Here is a 26074-nt window from a genome sequence, read left to right on the forward strand (position 1 = left end):
GCTTCAACCAAACTTTGAAGAACGGCATCAGAGCGCACCTGGTCCAGGGGTGCACGTTCCAAACTGCTTTGAATCAAACGCTAATGCACTACAGAGCAAGCAAGCACACGACAACACAGGTCTCCCCGGCATCACTCATGCTAGGTCGTGAGATGGAACTGCCACTGGACAGACTCAGAACACAGAGAGTAGCAGAACCGGCGACTAGGCGCACCCAAGAACAGCAGGCAGTGACCAGGCACCAAAGAGCAATGAAACAGCGTTTTGACAAGGCACACAGGGTGAAGAAGTTGATCATCCAAGTGTCAGACTGGGTCCGAGCCCGACGGCCTCAGCGGTGCAACAAAATGGCCTCATTCTGGTCGGACCACTTGCAGGTCAGTCGACAACTGGGGCCCGCCACATTCATGATGAGCAATGGATCACGCTGGCACGCCAACCGCCTCAGAAAAGTCCCTGCCCCTCGAGGAATATGAATGCACACAAAACAGACATGCAGGCCAGAGACGCCACCGGATGGACCTCCTCCACCACTACTACCCGAGCCTCAGCCTCTGTGGGCTCCCCAAGAGCCACAAGCGGTGGCGGTTGAAGAAAGGCCTATGCGGGCACGAACTCGCCCTGCTCATCTGGGGGACTACTTAACCTCTTTTCATTCTTAGGCTCCGTTAGGTGTCTTAGTCAACCTCCAGGTTAATGGACTGAACTGGCTAGTTTGGAGAGTCCTTCCGTTTAAGGGTTAATGTTTATTTCTTACAGGTATCACTCTATGTTCTTGCCCTATGGCCATTTTATATATGGTACCAGTCCCTGGTTTTGGAAAGGGGGGGGGGATGTTATGTATGGTACGACGTACTGTACGTTGTTATGGTTTACGACAGTGTGCTGTTTTACGGATTAATGGGTTGTCAGAATGAGTGGCACATGTCATTAAACGACAGAGTGATATACAATGTGAAACTGCAGATGTGCGTTCTTCTACAGCTAGGCTAGATATAACAATTCTGTCTCTCACTGTTCAAATAAACCTACCATTAAAATTATAGACTGATCAATTCTTTGTCAGTGGGCAAATGTACAAAATCAGCAGGGGATCAAATACTTTTTTCCCTCACTGTACATATGCACGCACCACTTTTCTGTAATTAATTTTTTTGAATTTTTTGAAACAAGTTATTTTTTTCATTTCACTTCACCAATTTTGACTATTTTGTGTATGTCCATTACATTAAATCCAAATAAAAATCCATTTAAATTACAGGTTGTAATGCGACAAAATAGGAAAAACGCCAAGGGGGATGAATACTTTTGCAAGGCACTGTATATCACATTTGACATATTAACACACTTGTACTGTATGCCTGAGTGTTTCAGTCTGTTTAATTGCACTGGGATGACTTCTGGTATCTCTCACACTACAAGATAGTTACAGCTGGAAGTGATTATTGTACGTTGACCTTTGTGTGAAATGAAAACAAGTTGCCTAGCAGATATTGAATCCATAATGAATGTGTAAATGTGGTAGGAAATAGCTGGAGGGATGTGGAGTTAAATTAATCACACAGAGCTGGAGCAATGCTCTAATTATTTCACTCTGAAAATGCTGCTCACATTAAGACAAGAGCTGAAGACATGATCTGCCTGGCTGCTCTCAAAAGGATTGTTAGAAAATATTGTGTGCATTTCCACAACGCTATATAGCCTCCCTCCCAGAGTCATTCTGAAGAGGTCTATAGCCCTGGAATAAGATGCATATTTCTCAACTGCCTTTGTCTTTGCTTCAAGGACAGAGGGATCAGTGGTGACCCGTCATGCAGGGCAGGTGAAGCTGAGCCCCACCTATATATTTTTGCATGTTATTTTTGTATTAATACGTGTCACATATCAGTTTGCAGACAATATAAAAAGAATCAGAGTTAATAAAGCTGCTTTCAAACATGGTCTATTTTTTTCCTTTCTTGAGGAAGGCGGCTCCAAAATGCAGGTGTTGCAGCCTAGCTCAGCGCTTTCTGTGGTGGTGGGGCAGCCAGCGAAAAATACAGAGCATAGGGGTTGGTAATGTTCTCTCGTTATGCCGTGATTGGCTCAGTGTTCTGTCACTCATGGGGACACTACGTCACTGCAAAATCTAAGGGGCGAGCTTGAAAATTCAAGCCCCTTGTGTGCTGCCATAGATTTGCATTAGAAGTTCCCATCCAAGAAGGCTCAAGGTCATTGGCCACAGATAAAATGACGTCAAATCACGTTATATCTACCGTAGCTTTGGACTGATGTCAACATCATACTTTCAAAATCTTAGCTAGAAAGTTGGACAAGCAGTCATGAATCACGTCGACAATCTACTGGCAAATCCTTTTCATCCTTGTCAAATGAAGAGAAATTAAAGATAAAACGTATCGGTGCTCATCGGCCATTGGACATAAACATTACACAAGTTAGAAATCGCAAATTCAACAATGAGTGGTTTGGAAGGAATCAGTGGCTAACTGCAAGCGTTGCAAAGCAATCACTAGCCTGCTGTTCAGTGGAGTGGGAGTGTGGTCCAAGTCTGGGTTTAAGGGTCTCTTTTCCAAGCTCAAAAGGATAAATATTCAACACCATCGGCCAGAAAAGGTTGAATACATTGGTCATGCTGTCAATCCAGCATGACTTGTGGCGCATTCAAAACAACTGGAAACTCGGAACTGGGAAATCTCAGACGTCAGTGAGTTCAAGACAACTGGAAACTCAGACGAAAACGAGCTCCGACTGGGAAAATACGTCTCGGAATTCCAAGTCGGGAACTCGGGCCTCTTTCTAGAGCTCCGACCTGAAGATCACTGACGTCTTGAAAGCACCATAAATCCAGAGAATGCCAGACTTTGATTTGCCCACAAGGACCGCCAAAAATGTATTGTATGCTGCTGCATAAATTATGTAATATGCCAGGGGGATACAGTACATTCGGAAAGAATTCTGACCCCTTGACTTTTTCCACATTTTGTTACGTTACAGCCTTGTTCTAAAATGGATTAAATTTTTCCCCCCTCATCAATCTACACACAATACCCCATAATGACAAAGCAAACACAGGTTTTTAGAAAAACTGAAATATCACATTTACATAAATATTCAGACCCTTTACTCAGTACTTTGTTGAAGCGCCTTTGGCAGCGATTACAGCCTTGAGTCTTCTTGGGTATGACGCTACAAGCTTGACATACCTATATTTGGGGCGTTTCTCCCATTCTTCTCTGCAGATCCTCTCAAGCTTTCTCAGGTTGGATGGGGAGCGTCGCTGCACAGCTATTTTCAGGTCTCCCCAGAGATGTTCGAACGGGTTCAAGTCCGGGCTCTGGCTGGGCCACTCAAGGACATTCAGAGACTTGTCCCGAAGCCACTCCTGCGTTGTCTTGGCTGTGTGCTTAGGGTTGTTGTCCTGTTGGAAGGTGAACTTTCGCCCTAGTCTGAGGTCCTGAGCGCTCTGGAGCAGGTTTTCATAGAGGATCTCTCTGTACTTTGCTTCGTTCATCTTTCCTTCGATCCTGACTAGTCTCCCAGTCCCTGCAGCTGAAAAACAGCCCCCACAGCATGATGCTGCCACCACCATGCTTTACCGTAGGGATGGTGCCAGGTTTTCTCCAGACATGACACTTGACATTCAGGCCAAAGAGTTCAATCTTGGTTTCATCAGACCAGAGAATCTTGTTTCTCATGGTCTGAGTACTTTAGGTGCCTTTTGGCAAACTCCAAACAGGTTGTCATGTGCCTTTTACCGAGGAGTGGCTTCCATCTGGCCACTCTACCATAAAGGCCTGATTGATGGAGTGTTGCTGAGAGGGTTGCCCTTCTGGAAGGTTCTCCCATTTCCACAGAGGAACTCTGGAGCTCTGTCAGAGTGACCATTGGGTTCTTGGTCACCTCCCTGACCAAGGCCCTTCTTCCCCAATTGCTTAGTTTGGCCGGGCGGCCAGCTCTAGGAAGAGTCTTGGTGGTTCCAAACTTCTTCCATTTAAGAATGATGGAGGCCACTGTGTTCTTGGGGACCTTCAATGTGGCAGACATTTTTCGGTACCCTTCCCCAGATCTGTGCCTCGACACAATCCTGTCTCGGAGCTCCATGGACAATACCTTTGATCTCATTGCTTGTGTTTTGCTCTGACATGCACTGTCAAGTGTGGGGCCTTATATAGACAGGTGTGTGCCTTTCCAAATCATGTCCAATCAATTGAATTTACCACAGGTGGACTCCAATCAAGTTGTAGAAACATCTCAAGGATGATCAATGGAAACAGGATGCACCTGAGCTCGATTTCGAGTCTCATAGCAAAGGGTCTGAATACTTATGTAAATGGATGAGGGGAAAAAACTATATAATTCGTTTTAGATTAAGTCTGTAACGTAACACAATGTGGAAAAAGTCAAGGGGTCTGAATACTTTCCGAATGCACTGTATACTGTAGCTAAGAAAGTAATACTAAGTGTATGTTGTGTAGTTAGCTATTAGTAGCCCATGTGCCTCACCCTAATAATTTGGTCCCTTTCCCCCTCATAACTTAGCCTACTGTTCTGACTTGGTGGTACACATAGCCCGTTTTAGAGAAACGTAATCATCAAATACTGTAAGAGCTTTCATTGTCTGCTTATATGCCCTCTTTATTTATCCTACGGTTCTGACTTGGTGTACAGGGAGAACACTGTAAGAACGGCCCATGTTCTGAATTCTGTCAGTGTACATTTCAAAAGTGCTGAACAAATAGTTATATTGACTACGTCCGCACTAGCTCGCTCATTAATGTCTTAATTGAAATTACGGATTGCCTCTTATATGCTCGTCGTCCCCTTATGCCGTAGTTTGTACATCTCAATTGTCAGTAGAAACCACATTTGTTTAAGCAAGTCAGCCATGGGTTTTTTTAAAGGCAGTAAATGAGGCTGAATTAACTGTTTCGCTGCCAGACAAGGCTCCGCTGATAGCCAGGTGTAGCAGTGGTAAGGATTCACTCAATGGTGTTGAAAATAAAGTTCTGCTGTTGGGACAGCTTTATGTAGGCCCAAACAGTTTGTGGGCACTGTTTGTCACCGGTATAGTGCAATTAGTGTATTGTTTTGGGTTTGTGGCTTTACTGGCATGCATAAACACATTTTGGGGGGAGTTTGCTAAAATCGCCAGAGAAGGACCATGTACACAAACTCACATTATGGATTGTTCATTCAAAGGAGCACCATCCATTTGTACAGAGCAACTAAATACAAGTAACTGCAAAAATAAAGGAAACACCAACAAAGTGTCTTAATAGGGAGTTGCCAGAACAGCTTCAATGCGCCTTGGCAGAGATTCTACAAGTGTTGGAGGGATGCAACATTCTTCCACAAGAAATTCCATTTGGTGTTTTGTTGGTGGTGGAAAATTGTCTCAGGCGCAGGTCCAGAATCTCCCAATTGGGTTGAGATCTGGTCACACACACGCAATCCCCTATGCTCCTTTGAGACCCCTCTTTTAGCCAAAATAATGGTCAACTGGGCATTTTTAAACATGATGGGATGTTAATTGCTTAATTAACTCAGGAACCACACCTGTGTGGAAGCACCTGCTTTCTACATACACTGTAATTTAGCAGAGACTCTTATCCAGAGAGACTTACAGTAGCGAGTGCATCCATTTTTCATACTGGTCCCCATGGGAACAGAACACACAACCCTGGCGCTGCAAGCACCATGCTCTTCCAACTGAGCCACACTTTAGATCCCTCATTTACTCAAGTGTTTCCTTTCTTTTGGCAGTTCCCTGTACAGCGCAACAACGCTTGGCCTTTCATTTGATCATATGTTTGGCGCCATCTCCTGGTAACCTCGTGGTAGATCTGTGGTTAACAGGTAAATACTTCTGGCTCGGAGTAATGTCAATCAAAATCAAACAGACTGATCCCTCGAGAAATACAGAAGGAATATTAACAGAGGGACATTTAAAAAAAGAAACAGGATTGGGTAATAGACTTTAATCTCCTTTCAATAAACTTGTGTACAGTATTCAAAAGTTAGATTTCACAGTTAAACAAAGACTACTTTTTGATGTTAGAGCAATGTTTAGAAAAAAAACTGCCTCTATGTACAGTCATTCACATTTGACAGTTCAAGCAAAGATAATACATTTGATTTTGAAATGTACATATACACATATGCTACAAATGTCAGAGAAGAAATAAAGCGCATTTATACACGTTTTAGAGAAGCAGACCAGTATCGAGTAAGCTGAAAGTGTTGTCGCTTTTTACAGTGGTCTTGTGTTCATTTTAGAATGAAACTCAACAGGGAAACAGACTTGCGTTACAGAGTGTTTTCATAATTCCTTTTTAACATAGCGGACACATGTACGCTACAGCTGTACAATTTGACAGTATGTCAGTACTATTTGTGGACCCTGTGTGGTTAAAAACATGACATGGTCTGCAGAAAAGAGAACACCACACAAACATGATTCATGATTCTAAAGGACGCAACCATAACTTCAGACAAACCATTTCATAAATCCATGCACTGATGTCAAGAGAACTTTCACAAAACTTGAGTAACTTAGCGCGCAACATCTCTCAAGTTAGGATCTGATCAACAACAACCGATTTCTTACCCGTCCTCCATTTCCCAGGAAAGGAAGATAGACCTACCAGCTCAGACATTGCAGTCATAGACCCAGACATGTTGATTACCATTAAATAAAACCACATCAAAAGAAAGGCAAGCTCAAAACAAAAAGCGAACGGAGTTAAGACAGGCATATACCGTAGTGCCTGGCTGACTTCCCAGTTTGTTGTTTCTTTGCTACAGTAGATGGGGTTAAGTTAACATGCAGATGGCTACACAGGTCAGGAGCAACAGTAGGGTATGGGGAGAGGCGTCGGTCTGCAGACTCGCAGCCGGTTCCTGAAATACGGTTCTCAAAAGGTGCTAGCACCCCATAGGACCCAGCTGCAAGTCTGCAGACTGATACCGTTGGGCATGGGGGTGTGGAGTATGAATGGAAAATACAGTCTATGGCTGCATCTGAAATGGCACCCTATTCTCTGTACACTGGACTATTTTTGACCAGAGCCCTATAAAGTAGTGCACTATGTAGGGAATATGGTGCTATTTCAGCAGCCTATCAAGTGGTCTCTTCATCCAGGCGTCTGTACAGTGACCGCACAGACCAGCCCTGACTAACGTTGAAGCTGTTTTAAACACACTCCTAACATACTCTCCAAGACCTCCCAGTCAGAAAACAGTTCATCACTTAAATAGGTATAAAAACTGCACTTTTTAAAAAGTAAATATTATACATCAATATTATTATTTCTAAACTGAAAAATACAATGTGCAATTATGTACGAGCAAAAAATATCAGCACTTTGGTGTAGGTTGGTTTTGACCTATTAGATGAACTTTTTGTCGTAAAGAACATGGAACCAAGCAGCGCATACTTTATAAACAGATGAAGAACTATACTGTTACAGAGAGACTCTTTCAGATAAAGAGAAGTCTTTCAAAGACACTCACTACCAAAGCCGTTGGTCCTCCAATCATCGGTCTTACTCTCAGTTGTCTCACTGGCAGGTGCACTAAACCTTGTCAGACAACTCACCCTGAATGTAATTACGCTGCTCTAGCAATCGCTACATACATTCAGTCTGAAACTGCCATTCTAGAAGTTGTTTGTGTGACTTCAAAATGAGGGGCGTTTTACAAAACAAATTAATCAGCGATTGGATAGTAAAAAAAAAAATCTAACCAGTTTCAAAGTTGATAACGTCATCCATGTAGGCCGGCTCTGGCCCAACCCATCAGTTTCTGGGACCAATCAGATCGGTCAGAATGTGTTCGCATTCTAGAAATCATCAGCGAGGGAGGCAAATCCAGACTCATCATTGAGAAGAAACGTCAGTTGGCCGGAGCGATCTGGATGGGTATCCAGGCAACACTAAACCAGCTTAAGCCTATACTTCTTGACTAAAAATGACTTTCAATGGTAACTCCATTGAACATCAACTCTCCATTGAAAGTGCCTGTATTTTAGTCCAGGACTAGGCCGAGTCTAGCCAAATGCAATTGCCCCATGAGGTTACATGATAAAACAAAAAGTGAATCTAAATGACTTTATACAGTGAACATAGCGCTGTCATGACTAGGGCTTGGAGGGTTTCCTGACCACAAGGCCCCAGGCCCAGAGTTTCTCCTGGTCAGAGTTTTTCCAGGAAATGGTCAGGAAATAGTTCTGGCCGTCGTCATGATGACACCTTTCCCATGAATCAAACTACAGCCTAGTTACGGTAGGGAAGTGGACGTCGTTTCACACAGGGGAACAGAAGGAATTACCTAGGAGACACTACCTAAGTAATCTAACCAATCGACCAACAAATATATATTGGTGACTACTACAAGTGCACCAACACATATTGGTAACTTATTATATAGCCTACCATTAAACCAACAGATATACTGGTGACTAAATAATCAGTGGACCAGTGAGCCCAGACAAGAGATGTATATATCCAATATGAATGGCTCTGAGTGAGCCCACACACACTAATATTCAGTCAGTCAGCAGCACAACACAGGAGACAAGTTACAGAGTTGGTCCAGGTCGCCCCTGTTGCGAGCTACCCCTATGGGCGGGCACAGACTGGGGTGAGAGATGCTACTGGAATTTCACACTGAATTCACCATATTTTACATGGCACTGTTTTCATTTGGTTGTTCTTAACAAAAATAGCCATGATAGATTTCTTCATTTTTTCTTGCATATTTGGACATTTTGGAGGACTGGGTCTTAAAGACTTTAGTCTTTATGAAGAAGTGCATGGTTCTAGGCTTCTATAGAGAGCTAGGTTGGGAACTGTCTGTAGCAGTGACTCTATGGATTTGGCCCTGTGGAGTGTTAATGGATGGCGAGTCATGGTTTCTAACAGCTATGAGTTCTCAAAAGGGTTCTATAAGTTCCCATAGGGTTCTATGAGTCTCTTGTGAGTGCCGAATGAAATCCACAGGAAGTGTGGGCTGGGCTCTCTCCAGGTCTTCTTTCCGACACCCCCTAGAGGGCACTCTACGGTGGACATGAGGACCAGGTAGGGAGGAGGACTTTTATTCTGGAAAGTTCAGTGCTGCAACCTCTGGCTTCATCTTGAAGTACTGGCTGAAGCGAAGGACTGCGTATCTGAAACGAGTGAGCAAATGTACGTCAACTTTAGTAACAAGATATCAAGTCAGTGACAATACATCATAAGAAAGCAAGATGCAGTGTCAGGGCATAATATCAATAGCTCATAAGTAGGCCTTCAGAGTGACACAAAGTACTCAACAATTTACATTATTACAGAAACTATAAATATGTTATATCTGCTATGGCTGTAATGTCATGTCTTCGAGAGCTTGGGACTATAAGGTTCTATCTGCATTTGTGTCAAAATTGAGTTACTTGGGCCTCCCGAATGGTGTAGCGGTCTAAGGCACTGCATCGCAGTTCTAGGGGCGTCACTACAGACCCGGGTACGATCCTGGACTGTGTCACAACCGGCCGTGATTGGGAGTCCCATAGGGCAGCACACAATTGGCCCAGTGTCGTCTGGGTTAGGAGAGGTTTTGGCTTGGGGGGGGGCTTTACTCGGCTTATCACGCTCTAGCGACTCCTTGTGGCGGGCCGGGCGCCTGCAGGCTGACCTCTGTCATCAGTTGAATGGTGTTTCCTCCGACACATTGGTGCGGCTGGCTTCCAGGTTAAGCGGGCGGGTGTTAAGAAGCGCGGTTTGACGTGTCATGTTTCAGAGGACGCATGACTCGACCTTCGCCTCCCGAGCCCGTTGGGGAGTTGCAGCGAAGAGACAAGTTCGAAATTGGGGAGAAAAAGTATATAATATAAAAACATTTGAGTTACTGACAAAGTCTTGTTTTGTTCAATGTTCTCTACCTATATGGCACTCTAAATACCCCAATTCATGTTGTTAAGCTGAAAAGATTACAATATACAAATTGCTGACACCATTCACACCAATGAGGGATCGGAACTCTAAAGCCAATTATCTCAGAATCATCTTTTTGCAGATATAACTTTATAGTACCAAACTCTCGACTTGTCTCTGGATAAAACCTATATTTTTGAAGCCACTTACCCCAGGAAGTCAAAATCAATGGTGGAAAACTCTGCCTGAATCAGAGCCCACAGGCCCCAGAAGAAATGAGATGCCTGGAGAGAGGGAGAAGGAGATAGGGAGAGAGAAAGAAATGGGGGATAGTCATATTATTGAATGTGGGTCAGTGTTCATTGTCCTGACCGGAATGGAAGTCTTTAACCAACACCATTGTCACGCCAAACATGACAAAGCCCATAGTAACAACCAACAAAGGAGTTGTCCACAGCGGAAACAGACCAAATCCAAGGCTACCACTTCTATCTACAGTAAACACACGTGAGTGTAGTTACCAAAGGAGGAGGTAGGGCGAGTCTCAGGTGGTGTTGGGATTGTTGGGTGCTACGGTTGACTGTACAAAATGAGAATTCTAGATTGTCCTGGAAATCTCCAAGGAGGCTGCTATATAGTCTCCCTACTTCAAAACAGGTACAGCAAGCTTCTGTTGCCATGTTTAACCTATGGATTAGCAGAACATACCCCTATGTATAGCTAATGCATGGCTAATATACCCCCAGGGACTCTTATTGTCTATAACAAGGCATAACTCTTCTCATTCGTTTTCAATAGGTTTGCAAGGTCACTTCTCTCTATGTGACATTGTATACATTTGTTGAATATGGTCCATCCTTTGATCTTTGAAAGCAGTGTTACGCTTCTATTGCTATTCAAATGCTTTGGAACTTTCTTCAGCTAAACTGTAGTGTAAAGTACTCTGATGAATTACCATGACTGCACTTCTGTTGAACAGCAAACAGTCAGACGGTCAATTAGAAATATTTACAAAGCTATTTCTCCTGCTTTGTTTGTCTCATTTGCAGGTCTACTAAGTGTTTCTTTCAAAGTACTCCTCTGCCTTTGGATTCCCAGGGGACATACCTTCTAGATGTGTCTATGTGTTCAGGGAAACAACCATTTCTGCTAGGTACCGGTTGACAGTTCAACACAAGACTACACTGCCCTAACTATTGATTAAAGGACCAACCAATTAACCTTCAGCGATTCACCCGAACAACACACATTCTTGTGCAATTGATTTGTTTTGGGTACATTTTGTTGTTTCTCTGAAAGAAGTGAGCGGAGAAGAGCAGAGGGGATGAAGAAAGAGGTGAGTTGAAGATGATGAACTGAGAACATTCAAACAGACAGATGACTGGCATTGAAGATCTCCTTGTGAAAAGCCTCAAAAGAGCCTTTCAACTTTACCTAGGAACACTACTGACTGATTTCCCTGTCTCAAAGTCTCACTGAACATCGGTCTAATACTTAATCTTGTATACTTAATCTTGTAAACAAAGCTCAAATAAAAATGTGACAACTTTGTCTTGGGCGTAAACCACAAATTAACCACAAAAAAAAAAGAAAGGAGAATGAACTCACCAGGGAGAAGCGGTTGACCTGTACATAGAGCACCTCCACCTCTGTCTCAGTGACCTCTGACCCTTGACCTTTGTGTTCCTTATAGGCCTCCAGGTATGAGCGCAGCCACTGCAGCTGCAAGCTCCGCTCTGGGTAGTGGCTGTAGTCCACCTCATTCAGACCTAACAGGACACACATACACATGCTAAGTAAAAGGTTAAACACAGATATGCTTAGTACAATGACCAAACACACGCTTAACACACTGACCATAATATAATATGTCATTTAGCAGATGCTTGTATCCAAAGCAGTCATGCGTGCATACATTTTTCGTCCTGGGAATTGAACCAACTATCCTGGCATTGCAAGCGACATACTCTACCAAGTGAGCTACAGGGGACCACAACACATACACGCAGCACTTAGTAAAATGACCAATGACCATTCGCACTTGGCAACGTGACCCAAAACACACACTCTTACCTGCAAATTCATTGAAGTGGTTCCCAATGTCATAGGCTTGGTAATTGTACCCAGCGTATTCGTAGTCAATGAACTTTACATTTTCTGAAAGGAGCAGAGAGGAAGGTTTGTTTAGAACAGGACAGAGACCAGTCACATTATAAATGATAAAGCTGTGCATTATTAACCCATTATCATCCCTGTCTCTAGTCTAAGTGGTTCTGATGCCTGACTGACAGCCTACTATAAATACTGTAGGCCTCTGGGGTTGAGGAGTAAGAGTTTGCATTTTGAAGGGAAGTGAGGCACAGATGAGAATGTTTCGAGAAAATGAAGACAAGAAAGTTGATACAGATAGACAGACATACAAAGTTGATAGAGATAGACAGACATATAGGCCTAATTGATTCAGACATGCAGTTCGCCTGGTCCCAAACAGGTGTATGTGCTTTAGCCGATTCCTCTGTATAGCGTTGTCATGACAGTGGTTGTCATGTTATATAACAGTCAGACGAGTTAGAGGAGTTGGCTAAAAAAATTACATTTAGATCTAGGACCAGCTTTCAACCAGTTTGAATTTGAAAGTGCTCTGGAAAAAGTTGAGAACGGATATTTTCAAAGAGATTGATTTTATGTTCTTCTTCTCGGTTTCACTTCCATGTTTTCTGCCATTATATAAGAGTGGGGTGATCCCAATCCCAATATAAGCTACAGGAGCCAGTCATGTGATTGGAAAATGGATTGGATTATCCAATTCCATAGACAAACAGTAGTCCATTATCAACTTCTTCCAGGAAATCACCTGATTGGCTTCACAAACAAATTAGCTTACACAGACACTATTATATACAGAGGAATAATGTTGTGTCGTTTTTACATGTTTAGTTTTTGTTGTTGTTTGGTTAGTGAGATATGTTGTAATTAATTAAATACAGAGGAATATGAAAGAGAAGTAAAAATGTGTAATTTAAAAAAGTAAGAACGTCTATATTACTTTCCACGGCAAGTTTATATTTGGTTAGTTTGATTCACATGCAGTTGTGGAACTTGCAGTGGAATTGATTGGGTGAAAGGTAATGTGTTGAGAAAGAGATTGTGGTGGAAAGATGGAAAAAGAGGGACCATGCAGAAGGAATGTGGCGTTGGAGGTAAAGAGATGCAACACTGCCCTCTAGTGAAGAAACAGTACTGCATGAGGTGACATCAACATGCAAAGCCTTACCCCCAAATCTAACTACAAGAGCTGTTTTAGCGCTCTCCCTGACAAAAAAAAAAACCCATTCAAATGCTTTAGGGTCTTTATCATTTGATTTACTATGCAGGTCATATTCAAGAGTGCTTGTTGAAGCACCCTAAATTCCAAATGATGTGTGTTTGTCACAGTACAGTTTCACATACAGTGTGTGTGTGAGTGTTTTGGTGTGTGTTTCTGGGGTTGACTTAGTAAAGACACGTGAGATGGTTACCGGACGCCGTGCGGTTCTAGCGGGACACAACAGAACACCTCCAGTCAGTGGCTAGTAGCCCTGTACAGCAGACGAAAAGGTTTGGGCAAACTCACATCCATCACACACACACACACAGACACAGACACACACTCTCTCACACATTCACACACAACCACAGTCACACAAACTGCCACTGCCAACTCTCTCCTCTCCTTTGGTCTCACACTTCCCACCCCTTTTCGCAACAGGCCCCTTCAAAGCTGCACTCTGATTGGTCCACATGGGACCCAATGGCACGACACCTCCCTGATCCTATGCAAATGAGATAATTGAATGGCTTCCTGTTGTAATCTAAGCAACACAGGTTTGACACTCAGAGACTTGGGGCAGAATTTGACTACTTCTCTCCCTCCCTTCATCACCTGACTTGACAGAGCAGAAAGATAAACAGAGGGATGAGGCCTTGGGGAAAAAAGGGAGGACAGTTCAGCTGAATGAGACAAACAACCCTGCTCTCTTATTGGGTGAACTGAAATGACTCTTTTAAACATCATCTTAAATAAGGGGAAGTTACAATAAGTTTAAAGTTTCCCTAACCTTTCACTTTAGTCAGTTTCAGGTTTTGTTATTGTTGGAAGGAAGGAAGAGGCTTCCCTCTGCTCTCACAGAGAGACAGTAATGGAACTGTCGCTGAGAGACTATTGTGGTTAAAAGAGCTATATTTGATCTCCCTACACTAACTGTAGTTCTGTTTTCGGTGATGATTTTTTGTTATTGCTGAAGCTTGAGGCTTCCTTCTTCTCCCTCTTATAAAACAGACAAGAGCTATCCTGTCACCAAGTAAGCATATAAGCTAGGTGTGGTCTAGCACTGGGTTGGATAACAGTATGGTAAAGAGCTAGCACTGCAAGAGCCATCAGTCACTGAGTGAAAGTAATAAGAGCAAATGGTGCAGTGAGCTAGCTAACACAGAGCGGTCAGTCACTGTCTGAGTGAAAGGAGAGTGTGTTAGCGCCTACTGCTGCTCTGAGCTGAGGCGTAGAACAGTGGTGTGTTCTGAACTGGGTCTGTCAGCACTCCCTCTGGCTGGCCAGCCGCTCCCGCCTGTCACTCCTAGGAGAGAAAAGCTGGACACAAGGAGCTGTGAGATCACCCCGCCCCTCGCCGAACAGATCAGCGAAGGGGTAGACAGCGCTCTCCCTCATTCCCATGTTTTTCTCAGGTATAAATCAGCTGAATCCCTCTCCCCCTCCCTCACCTTAGCCTCAGGTAAGAATGCTCTCCTCCTCCACCCTCAGGTAAAAACACCCACCATTCCCTCTGCAACCATTGGCCACCTGGCGAGTCTGGTCTGAGTGACCATTTCTACGTGCATCCTCTTTGTACACGGGCGGCCGTTAGTACCAAAGGCATTCACAACACAAACAAAATAGCATTCCCAAAGAACCACAAATAAATACATATTGATGAAAATGTAAATGGACTACGGAGCACCCTCCCTTCCCACCCTTAGCTAGCATGACATGATGGGCAAAGCCTGTTGGCTCTGTGATGGTTGTTGGCTAAACAAGGTGCACTAAAGCCAAGGCCCTGTTTCGTTGAGCAAAACAGGAGAAAACACTGACACAGAAAGCAAAATAAGACAATTTAACAAGTTTGGGTATTTCATACCTTCTGTTTCAGAATGTTCCCTCTAATTATTTACCTACTGAACACTATGGTCAGTCCTTCCTGTGGTTTGTGGCTTGTGACTGGGAGAATGCCATGCAGAGCAGTAGTGCAGTGCCTCAATTCTATTTTAACTTCAGAACTAAACTAAAATTCCATTTCCAATTCCCCTAATTTCTCTTCAATGTGGAAAATCAGAATTGGAATTTCAGTCGACTTCCTGAATGGACTGAATTTAAATGGAATTGACCCCAAACTCTGGTGCAGTATATGAAATCAGGCCTACCTGTGACTGGTAGTGGCGGACAGTGCAATAGTGGCTAGGTGCAGTATGTTTGGGCGTGCAGGGTGGGACTCACCTCCTTGCTGATTATAGATTATGTTCTTACACAGCAGGTCATTGTGGCAGAGGACTACAGGAGAGCCCAGCACAGACAGACTCTGCTGCATCCACACCATCTCCTCTCTCAGTCGCCTTCGACTAGGCACCTCACTGTTTAACCTGGGGATGGAGGTAGAGAGAGAAAGAAAGAAGGAAAGAGAGCAAGAGACAGAGAGAGATTACACATTACAGAAGTACACAGGGAAAGTAGTAGAGGTGTTGCGCAATCTCAGAGGTTACAGTATTATTGTGCCATCTCGGATCAATAAAAGGAGAGGGTTGGAATCTACTAGAAAACTGACATCACCCAAGAGTAAACTCATCAACACCTAATCTCAGATCAATAAACTACGACTGCATAAAGGAGTCTTGTAAAGGCTTTAAACTCCAAACGTAGTGCATAATCTCAAATCCACATGACTTTATTAAAACAGTCAACATACCAAACTAAAACTGTACAGTACATATTGCTCATGAACAGTGGGTGAGGTCTGAGTGACAGGGGGCTCGTCCTCTTCAGGTAAACACACCTGGTGAAGCTATGTGAGGAATGCCAGACATTCACTGTGCAATCGCTCAGTCATGCCAGAGGTCACAGGACAAGCCTCTCTCATACATCTCTAGTGTTCCATTCAAGAGCTTCCTAATGGAATATTCCAGACTAGAGCCCCAGAGAGTTATTCCTCATCACTATGTAACCAGACCTGGAAAAACTCCTGGCCCCGTTAATGAGTCATAAAGTAGGCAATGGGTGGAGGCAAAATATTCAAGCACCAATAATAACTTTAAAGGGTATTGATGAGAAACCTCCAACAGATTTCATTTGTCCCTACTAAGATAACTCAGTCCTCCTATCTAGACCTCGACTACGTCCCAATATCTCAACTAGCATACTATTCAGCTTGCATGGCATGAACACGCCAACGCAGGCCTTCATACTCCGTACCATGCAGGTCTGGATATTGGGACCCAGTTCATTTCTTTATCTACACCACTCACCTCATGTTCATCTCTGGGTCTTGGAAGAACTTGGGCACCAGGGCGAAGTACTTGCCCATTGTCAGCCACAGGTCTGACTGGGGCACCCATCCGTTGTGAGCATGGATGGCATGGTACTTAGCCAGCTGCCTCGCGATGAGCCTGTAGGGTGTTGGAAGCGATGTGAGTTGGCGATAGGGAGTTGAGAGGAGGGACCAAATTCTAGAGGCCAAGACTGTAAAAAACTCTTACTTCAGTATGGGCTTATACACTAGAGGCCATATTTGTAAAGAATCCCAGAATTGAATGAATGTCAGGTCATAGGAAAAACACAAGACTCATCTCATGGAGTTTAAGGCGAGTTTACACCTAAGGGTGAGACTATATTTGTCTATGTACATCGGTGTCCCTGATATTGGACACGTGAACTGAATGCATAGCCCTGGAGTGGTTGGGCTTTAGCTAAAGAACAGGTTAGCTAAAGCATGGTTCTGTATCCATAGATCCAGGATCAGCTTTCAATCAAACTCCTGACCTATAACTGTCTATCTATGTCCTGTGTTTCTACTGCTAGTAATGTTCCCCAAGGGAACAATAGTCACATTATCTTTCCTTACTGACTCACCGACACACCCCCATATACAAGTACACAGACGCAACACACCTTACATGACAATGTCGAAGGCTGTGGAATGTGTAAAGTGCATGTGTACTGTGGTTTCACCTGAGAATGGGTTGTGACATGAATTCAAAAGGTATGGTCTATATAAAGTAATATGTGTAGTGTGGGAGTAGTTCTTCTAAGATTAGGGCCTGGTAAGACAGCTCAGAGTTTCAGCTTTCTCTATCCAAACCTAAAGGGGGGGGGGGGGGGGGGAGTAGACAGGGTTGGCAATGGGTGAGGGTGTGTTTATCTCAAAGATTTAGACTAAGGGTGCTCTTGGTTCTACAAGTTGTACTCGACACGGTGGGATAACTATATGCGTAGCTGTACCTGGACGTGGGCAGGCTGCGGATGTGTTCAGGTTCCAGTGCCTGGCCCTGTAGGAACTCATAGCAGAGGCCGTTGTTGAAGGTACAGTAGAGACGTGGGGCGCAGCGGTGTGCGTGGAGCGTCCTGAAACTCTTCACCTCGTTCTCCCGGTCCACAAACAGCTCTGTCTTGTTGCCATAGATACGGACCAGGACCACATCCTGCATGACCCCGCCCACGTAGCAGCCCAGCAACTTATTGGTGATTCCATCTGTGAAGAACTGATCGAGAGAGAAAAAGAGATGATTAGTAGACAAATTATCGCAATTTGGCAGCATCATCATCACATCCAATGCCTCAGTATAAAATAAATATAGTGCATTCGGAAAGTATTTAGACCCCTTCCCTTTTTCCACATTTTGTTACGTTACAGCCATATTCTCAAATGGATTAAATGCATTGTTTTCCTCATCAATCTAAACACAATACGCCATTATGACAAAAAGAACAGGTTAGAAGAAAAAAAACAAGGTTTTTAGAAATGTTTGTAAATTTATTAAAAATAAAAAACAGAAATACCTTATTTACATAAGCATTCAGACCCATTGCTATGAGACTTGAAATTGAGCTCAGGTGCATCCTGTTTCCATTGATCATCCTTGAGATGTTTCTAGAACTTGATTGGAGTCCACCTGTGGTAAATTCAATTGATTGGACAGGTTTTGGAAAGGCACACACCTGTGGTGAGGTCCAAGCCATGAGGTCGAAGGAATTGTCTGTAGAGCTCTGAGACAGGATTGTGTCGAGGCACAGATCTGTGGAAGGGTACCAAAACATGTCTGCAGCATTGAAGGTCCCCAAGAACACAGTGGCCTCCATCATTCTTAAATGGAAGAAGTTTGGAACCACCAAGACTCTTCCTAGAGCTGGCCGCCCAGCCAAACTAAGCATTCGGGGGAGAAGGGCCTTGGTCAGGGTCACTCTGACAGAGCTCCAGAGTTCCCCTGTGGAGATAGGAGAAACTTTCAGAAGGACAACCATCTCTGCAGCACTCCACCAATCAGGCATTTATGGTAGAGTGGCCAGATGGAAGCCACTCCTCAGTAAAAGGAACGTGACAGCCCGCTTGGAGTTTGCCAAAAGGCACAGAAAGGACTCTCAGACCATGAGAAACAAGATTCTCTGGTCTGATGAAACCAAGATTGAACTCTTTGGCCTGAATGTCAAGCGTCATGTCTGGAGGAAACCTGGCACCATCCCTACGGTGAAGCATGGTGGTGGCAGCATCATGCTGTGGGGATCTTTTTCAACGGCAGGGACTGGGAGACTAGTCAGGATCTAGGGAAAGATTAACGGAGCAAAGTACAGAGAGATCCTGATGAAAACCTGCTCCAGAGCGCTCAGGACCTCAGACTAGGGCGAAACCTTCCAACAGGACAACAACCCTAAGCAAACAGCCAAGACAACGCAGGAGTGTTGTATGTATGTATGTACACTACCGGTCAAAAGTTTTAGAACTTAACTTTTAAGAAGGCACACCTGTTAATTGAAATGCATTCCAGGTGACTACCTCATGAATCTGCTTGAGAGAATGCCAAGAGTGTGGTAAACTGTCATCAAGACAAAGGGTGGCTATTTGAAGAATATCAAAATTAAAATATTTTGATTTGTTTAACACTTTTTTGGTTACTACATGATTCCATGTGTTATTTCATAGTTTTGATGTCTTCACTATTATTCTACAATGTAGAAAATAGTAAAAATTAAGAAAAACCCTTGAATGAGTAGGTGTTCTTTTGACCGGTAGAGTGTGTGTGTGTGATATACACTGCTCAAAAAAATAAAGGGAACACTTAAACAACACAATGTAACTCCAAGTCAATCACACTTCTGTGAAATCAAACTGTCCACTTAGGAAGCAACACTGATTGACAATAAATGTCACATGCTGTTGTGCAAATGGAATAGACAACTGATGGAAATTATAGGCAATTAGCAAGACACCCCCAATAATGGACTGGTTTTGCAGGTGGTGACCACAGACCACTTCTCAGTTCCTATGCTTCCTGGCTGATGTTTTGGTCACTTTTGAATGCTGGCGGTGCTTTCACTCTAGTGGTAGCATGAGACGGAGTCTACAACCCACACAAGTGGCTCAGGTAGTGCAGCTCATCCAGGATGGCACATCAATGCGAGCTGTGGCAAGAAGGTTTGCTGTGTCTGTCAGCGTAGTGTCCAGAGCATGGAGGTGCTACCAGGAGACAGGCCAGTACATCAGGAGATGTGGAGGAGGCCGTAGGAGGGCAACAACCCAGCAGCAGGACTGCTACCTCCACCTTTGTACAAGGAGGAGCAGGAGGAGCACTGCCAGAGCCCTGCAGGCCACAAATGTGCATGTGTCTGCTCAAACGGTCAGAAACAGACTCCATGAGGGTGGTATGAGGGCCCGACGTCCACAGGTGGGGGTTGTGCTTACAGCCCAACACCGTGCAGGACGTTTGGCATTTGCCAGAGAACACCAGGATTGGCAAATTCGCCACTGGCGCCCTGTGCTCTTCACAGATGAAAACAGGTTCACACTGAGCATGTGACAGACGTGACAGAGTCTGGAGACGCCGTAGAGAACGTTCTGCTGCCTGCAACATCCTCCAGCATGACCGGTTTGGCGGTGGGTCAGTCATGGTGTGGGTGGCATTTCTTTGGGGGGCCGCACAGCCCTCCATGTGCTCGCCAGAGGTAGCCTGACTGCCATTAGGTACCGAGATGAGATCCTCAGACCCCTTGTGAGACCATATGCTGGTGCAGTTGGCCCTGGGTTCCTCCTAATGTAAGACAATGCTAGACCTCATGTGGCTGGAGTGTGTCAGCAGTTCCTGCAAGAGGAAGGCATTGTTGCTATGGACTGGCCCGCCCGTTCCCCAGACATGAATCCAATTGAGCACATCTGGGACATCATGTCTCGCTCCATCCACCAACGCCACGTTGCACCACAGACTGTCCAGGAGTTGGCGGATGCTTTAGTCCAGGTCTGGGAGGAGATCCCTCAGGAGACCATCCGCCACCTCATCAGGAGCATGCCCAGGCGTTGTAGGGAGGTCATACAGGCACGTGGAGGCCACACACACTACTGAGCCTCATTTTGACTTGTTTTAAGGACATTACATCAAAGTTGGATCAGCCTGTAGTGTGGTTTTCCACTTTAATTTTGAGGGTGACTCCAAATCCAGTCCTCCATGGGTTGATAAATTTGATTTCCATTTATAATTTGTGTGATTTTGTTGTCCGCACATTCAACTATGTAAAGAAAAAAGTATTTAATAAGATGATTTCATTCATTCAGATCTAGGATGTGTTATTTTAGTGTTCCCTTTATTTTTTTGAGCAGTAATATATATATATATATATATATATATATATATATATATATATATATATATATATATATATATATATATATATATATATATATATATATATATATATAAAATGACAATTTACTCAGATATTTATAGGCTTATGTCCAGTCATGCTGGTTTTCATAACAGTGATGGCTATAGGTACCCTATAGGCTTCTATTATATAGCATATTTACTATAGGTTGCATATACTACAGGTACAGTAGACTTCCTGTCAGGTAGGCTAGATCTTTCTTATCTGTCTATTAATACTACGGATGAGGCCATTTCTAAATACGAATGGACCTCTACCATCCACGAACAGTATTCTGCCACCTACTGTAGTGTACTTTCATCCTGGGACTGAATTCTATGGTTCCTTTTATAGGTTGTCAATTGATTTCGGATCTGATGGAAAAACAAAAGGACCCCAGAATGCATTGATGGAAAATAGGAATTGCCTGGGTGGGTTTAAACCCAACGGTTGTTTTCATCCCCAATGAAAACTGGAACATTTCTGTGGGGCCAGGCATTCCACCCCTAATCGCATACACTATCAGGGATTGACCATGAGCGTAGAGGCACGTCTGGAATTTTATTTTGCAGGAACGAGCAATGGCTGGCATGTGCTGAGTCCTTGCTTTGTGAATGAAAATAGTCAGGGTGGTTGTGTGTGTGTGTGTGTGTGTGTGTGTCCACCCTGCCCACAACACCCCCCTAGAGCTGTGTTTCCCTAGAGAAACCACGCCCCCATTCGGTGTTCGTCAGTTTTTATTTACGAGGTGGAAACTGAAATTGTGCCACTTCTGTATGGTCACGAAGTCTTACCATACCACCTCGGTTTTACAATCAGCATACATGACAGACTTGTTCTACTTGTTTCCATGAGCTGGGTTTGTAAAGGTTTGACAGGAACAAACCACATGACTAATGGAAAATTCCATGTCCTGATGCAAATTGCCATCTAAGCTATGTTTTCATTCTCAAAAGTGTGTTCACCATTTAGACTAGCCTAACTTTAACCACAGAGCCCAGGAGAAACTCGGACCACCTTGTGACTCGGCAGGGAATTGCCAAGGACCTCATGACACGATATTATAATATCTTCAAGATAAAACAATAAATAAAAGAATTATTAGTCTTAGCACATGTCCCCGGGGGAGTTTCAAAGTTCCAGAGGACCCCCTACCTTCTGACCACAGCTCTCCAAAACAGTTACTATGCACAAAACAAACCAGGCAAAAATTCAGACTTTTACAAACCTCCCCTGGTCCCCTTGCCAAGTAACTCAACTCCTCCACGGAGTTGAGCTCAGACTAGAGTTTTTTTTTAATGAACCTCCGACTCGCTATGTGGCGATACTTTAACAATTTAAAAACTCTTAAACCCTTACTGTGTACCTATGTTTGCCCTCTGATGTGTGCCTTTCTCCGTTTGCTGAAATCCATACTTTTTAATAAAACATTAGTAAAATAAAACCACCGACTGTTTCCCTTGTTGAGATTCAATTGGCACATGCACATTCGCTGTTGTGGCAATGAATGCAAATGCAGTGTTCCTCAAGTGAAACTTAAACAGACATTTTTAAAATGTTCAAGTTCATATTCATCATCACCCCAACATCCACATATGTGAAAATGGTGCATTTCTACGTTTTGTAGTAAGAAAAAAAACACACACACGAAGGTAAGTGTTTCCAATGACATCCAATTACTAGACAATGCCTACTCATAATTGGTTAAAATCATATTTTTACATATGTTGATGTTGGGGTGGGGTTGGAGATGAATATGAAGTGGAAAAATTGACATTTTCCTTTAAAGGTGAACTATACAGAAATTCTCTCCGCCATTTCCTGGCTGCTAAAATTCTAATAGTTCACTTAATTTCAGTTTGTGACAAAACAAGCAAGTAAAGTGAATTCGGAAAGTATTCAGACCCCTCAACTTTTTCCACATTGTTACGTTACAGACTTATTCTAAAACTGATTAAATTGTTTTTTCCCCCATCAATCTACACACAATACCCCATAATGACAAAGGAAAAACAGGCTAATTTTTTATGCACATTTATTCAAAACAAAAAACTGAAATATCACATTTACATAAGTATTCTGACCCTTTACTCAGTACTTTGTTGAAGCACCTTTGGCAGTGATTACAACCAAGTCTTCTTGGGTATGACGTTACAAGCTTGGCACACCTGTATTTGGGGAGTTTCTCACATTCTTCTCTGCAGATCCTCTCATGCTCTGTCAGGTTGGAAGGGGAGCGTCGCTGAACAGCTATTTTCAGGGCTCTCCAGAGATGTTCGATCGGGTTCAAGTCCGGGCTCTGGCTGGGCCACTCAAGGACATTCAGAGACTCAAAGCCACTCCTGCATTGTCTTGGTTGTGTGCTTATGGTCGTTGTCCTGTTGGAAGGTGAACCTTTGCCCCAGTCTGAGGTCCAGAGCGCTCTGGAGCAGGTTTTCATCAAGGATCTCTCTGTACTTTGCTCTGTTCATCTTTCCTTGGATCCTGACTAGTCTCCCAGTCCCTGCCGCTGAAAAACATCCCCACAGCATGATGCTGCCACCACCATGCTTCACCGTAGGGATGGTGCCAGGTTTCCTCCAGAAGTGATGCTTGGCATTCAGGCTAAAGAGTTCAATCTTGGTTTCATCAGACCAGAGAATCTCGTTTCTCATGGTTTGAGAGTCCTTTAGGTGCCTTTTGGCAAACTCCAAGCGGGCTGTCATGTGCCTTTTACTGAGGAGTGGCTTCCGTCTGGCCACTCTACCATAAAGGCCTGTTTGGTGGAGTGCTGCAGAGATGGGAGAATCTTCCAGAAGGACAACCATCTCCACAGAGGGACTCTGGAGCCTTGTCAGAGTGACCATCGGGTTCTTGGTCACCTCCCTGACAAGGTCCTTCTCCCCTGATTGCTCAGTTTGGCCGGGAGGCCAGCTCAAGGAAGAGTCTTGGTGGTTCCAAACTTCTTCCATTTAAGAATGATGGAGGCCACTGTGTTCTTGGGGACTTTCAATGCTGCTGAAATGTTTTGGTACCCTTCCCCAGATCTGTGCCGCGACACAATCCTGTCTCAGAGCTCTACGGACAATTATTTCAACCTCATGGCTTGACATGCACGTTCAACTGTGGGACCTTACATAGACATGTGTGTGCCTTCCCAAATAATGTCCAATCAATTGACATTTCCACAGGTGGACTCCAATCAAGTTGTAGAAACATCTCAAGGATGATCAATGGAAACAGGATGCACCGGAGCTCAATTTCGAGTCTCATAGCAAAGGGTCTGAATACTTATGTAAATACGGTATTTCTGGTTTTTATTTTTAATACATTTGCAAAAAAAATTACAAACCTATTTTCGCTTTGTCATTATGGGGTATTGTGTGTAGATTGATGAGGGAAAAATATAATTTAATCAATTTTAGAATCAGGCTGCAATGTAACAAAACGTGGAAAAAGTCAAGTGGTCTGAATACTTTCCGAATGCACTGTATAGTGTAGAGAAAAATTACTACACATCTTTATAGGTTTAATGTGTCCACACGGCCATATCTCCATGTTACAGCGCTTGTTTACGGAAGACATAGGCCGCCACCTGTGCTAATTAGTTATCTAGCGTGCTTCGAACACCTGTGTGGAAACTAACAGGAGAGGAAGTGTAGTTCGTCAACTGGATGCACGGCACGCAGCGAATGGATCTGTGCAAAACTGCTACAGTAAGTAGCTATCTGTTTTATTTTAAAGTTTATTTCTCTCTGACATGAAAGACAAGGGGTCATATCATTATGTTTCGAAACCGATGGTTATTGACGTTTCTAAACGTTAAAACACCGCGTCGGAATTGTAGTTTACACGTAGGCCAAATGTGGGCGAATGTAATGTGGCTGAAGGGTTTTCGAGAGCTAGTCTGTGCTCAGTTTCGTGTTGGAGTTAAGGTACTTGGCAAACAGTCCCCCTACTCATGATCATCGATTCCTGGAAGTTGTACCTAGTCTTGCCATCGTAGAATGGCACTGTTAATATTACAATGGCATAAGAAAATTGGCACCAGATCAAATGCATAACTAGTTACTTGTCAACTACTTCAGCTGGCCAGTTGTCTGTTTTATGTGCATGACGACGCCTATAATATCCTTGAATTTGATAAGATACTTTGTTGCAATCTCTTGATGTGACACAGAACGTACAGTGAGTTACTGATCTTACTAGATCATGCAAACTACGTCAAACAAGAGGCCTAGCTATGAATTCCACTGCCTCGATTCATCCGTCAATCGGCTGGCTTGAATGCTACACTGTTGCTAGCTAGCAAGTTGACGCAGCTTCTATTTAAAAAGGCGCAACACCTCCAGTTTCAGAATAATGTAATAGCTGCCTGGTAGGCAGTATGTGACCGATGACGACTGTCTAGTCACCTACGGTAATCGTAGAAACTTATTAGAAATTAATACGTCGAATGTGACAAATGTAATACCTTCATTTTGACCTCGGATGGTTTCCAGAACGGTCTCAGTTCCTTGATCAGTCTCAATGCACCAGATCTGTAATCGTTCTCGTCTAATGTGACATCTATTTTGGGTACAGCGGGCGCCTCGTCGGGTACATGAATGTAGTTTGCCATAATGAAAGATTCCGGCTAAATTGATAAGAAGTTCACTGTAGGTGCCTGCAAATGCGTTTGTATGAAATATTGCTTGGGTGTGGAGTTAAAAAGTCTACTCGCTTCTAGTGCGGCAACGCCTCTTAGAGAATCCCTCCCATAAAAAAAAAAAGAACCAATTTGCAGTGCATGCTGGGAAATCCGTGACTCACCCGTCACCATCAACCTTCTTATGATGGTCTGTAAGGTCAGCCATTTTGGTAAGGGAGTTAGTCAACCATGGTTTGCCAGTGCTGTGATAAGATATTGTGTAAAACAATGAATTTGAAGCTTATCTGCACTGTATGTTTGTTAGAGGAATGCCAGAAAGTTTTAGAGGAATGATTCCATTTATTTTATTTTATTATTAACTGCCAATATGCCAGCATTCCATTTAAACAATGCAGTCAATCCACAGCCATACACTGGCTGAAATGACGTTTACATTTTAGTCATTTAGCAGACGCTCTTGTCCAGAACTACTTACAGTAGTGAGTGTATACATTTGTAATAATTTATTTCGTACTGGTCTCCCTTGTGAATCGAACGCTGCAAGGGCCATGCTCTACCAACTGAGCTAAATCAGTTGATAGGACTTAGACAAATTGTAAATGCAAC

At 43.5% G+C, this 26074-nt stretch overlaps 2 protein-coding genes across 2 annotated transcripts in view; one reads left to right on the forward strand and one right to left on the reverse strand.

The window, feature by feature from the left end:
• LOC311139822 (metallophosphoesterase domain-containing protein 1-like) overlaps window positions 1-26074 on the forward strand; it is a gene marked incomplete at its 3' end in the record, with an annotated part of 221082 nt that overhangs the window by 13716 nt on the left and 181292 nt on the right. The gene's annotated exons all lie outside the window — the stretch shown is intronic.
• LOC311139821 (ethanolamine kinase 1-like) lies at window positions 5964-25540 on the reverse strand. Its single transcript, XM_084174784.1, has 8 exons — window positions 25292-25540; window positions 17431-17690; window positions 16458-16598; window positions 15436-15578; window positions 11982-12065; window positions 11517-11677; window positions 10119-10192; window positions 5964-9166 (listed from the first exon to the last, which is right to left on the reverse strand). The coding sequence occupies exons 1-8, from the start codon at window positions 25436-25438 to the stop codon at window positions 9094-9096; spliced, it is 1083 nt and encodes a 360-aa protein (XP_084030910.1). The 5' UTR covers window positions 25439-25540; the 3' UTR covers window positions 5964-9093.

Source organism: Coregonus lavaretus (assembly GCF_964263955.1).
Source record: "Coregonus lavaretus genome assembly, chromosome: 13".
NCBI lineage: Eukaryota > Metazoa > Chordata > Actinopteri > Salmoniformes > Salmonidae > Coregonus > Coregonus lavaretus.

What these genes read in the sequence shown, in the direction of transcription:
- LOC311139821 (XM_084174784.1), bottom strand. Translation starts at nt 25,438, where the DNA reads ATGGCAAACTACATTCATGTACCCGACGAGGCGCCCGCTGTACCCAAA. An exon ending in AATCTATAATCAGCAAGGAG is followed by an intron (nt 12,066 to 15,435) that starts GTGAGTCCCACC and finishes TGCTCCTTTCAG; the next exon opens with AAAATGTAAAGTTCATTGAC. An exon ending in CCACTTCAATGAATTTGCAG is followed by an intron (nt 11,678 to 11,981) that starts GTAAGAGTGTGT and finishes GTGTCCTGTTAG; the next exon opens with GTCTGAATGAGGTGGACTAC.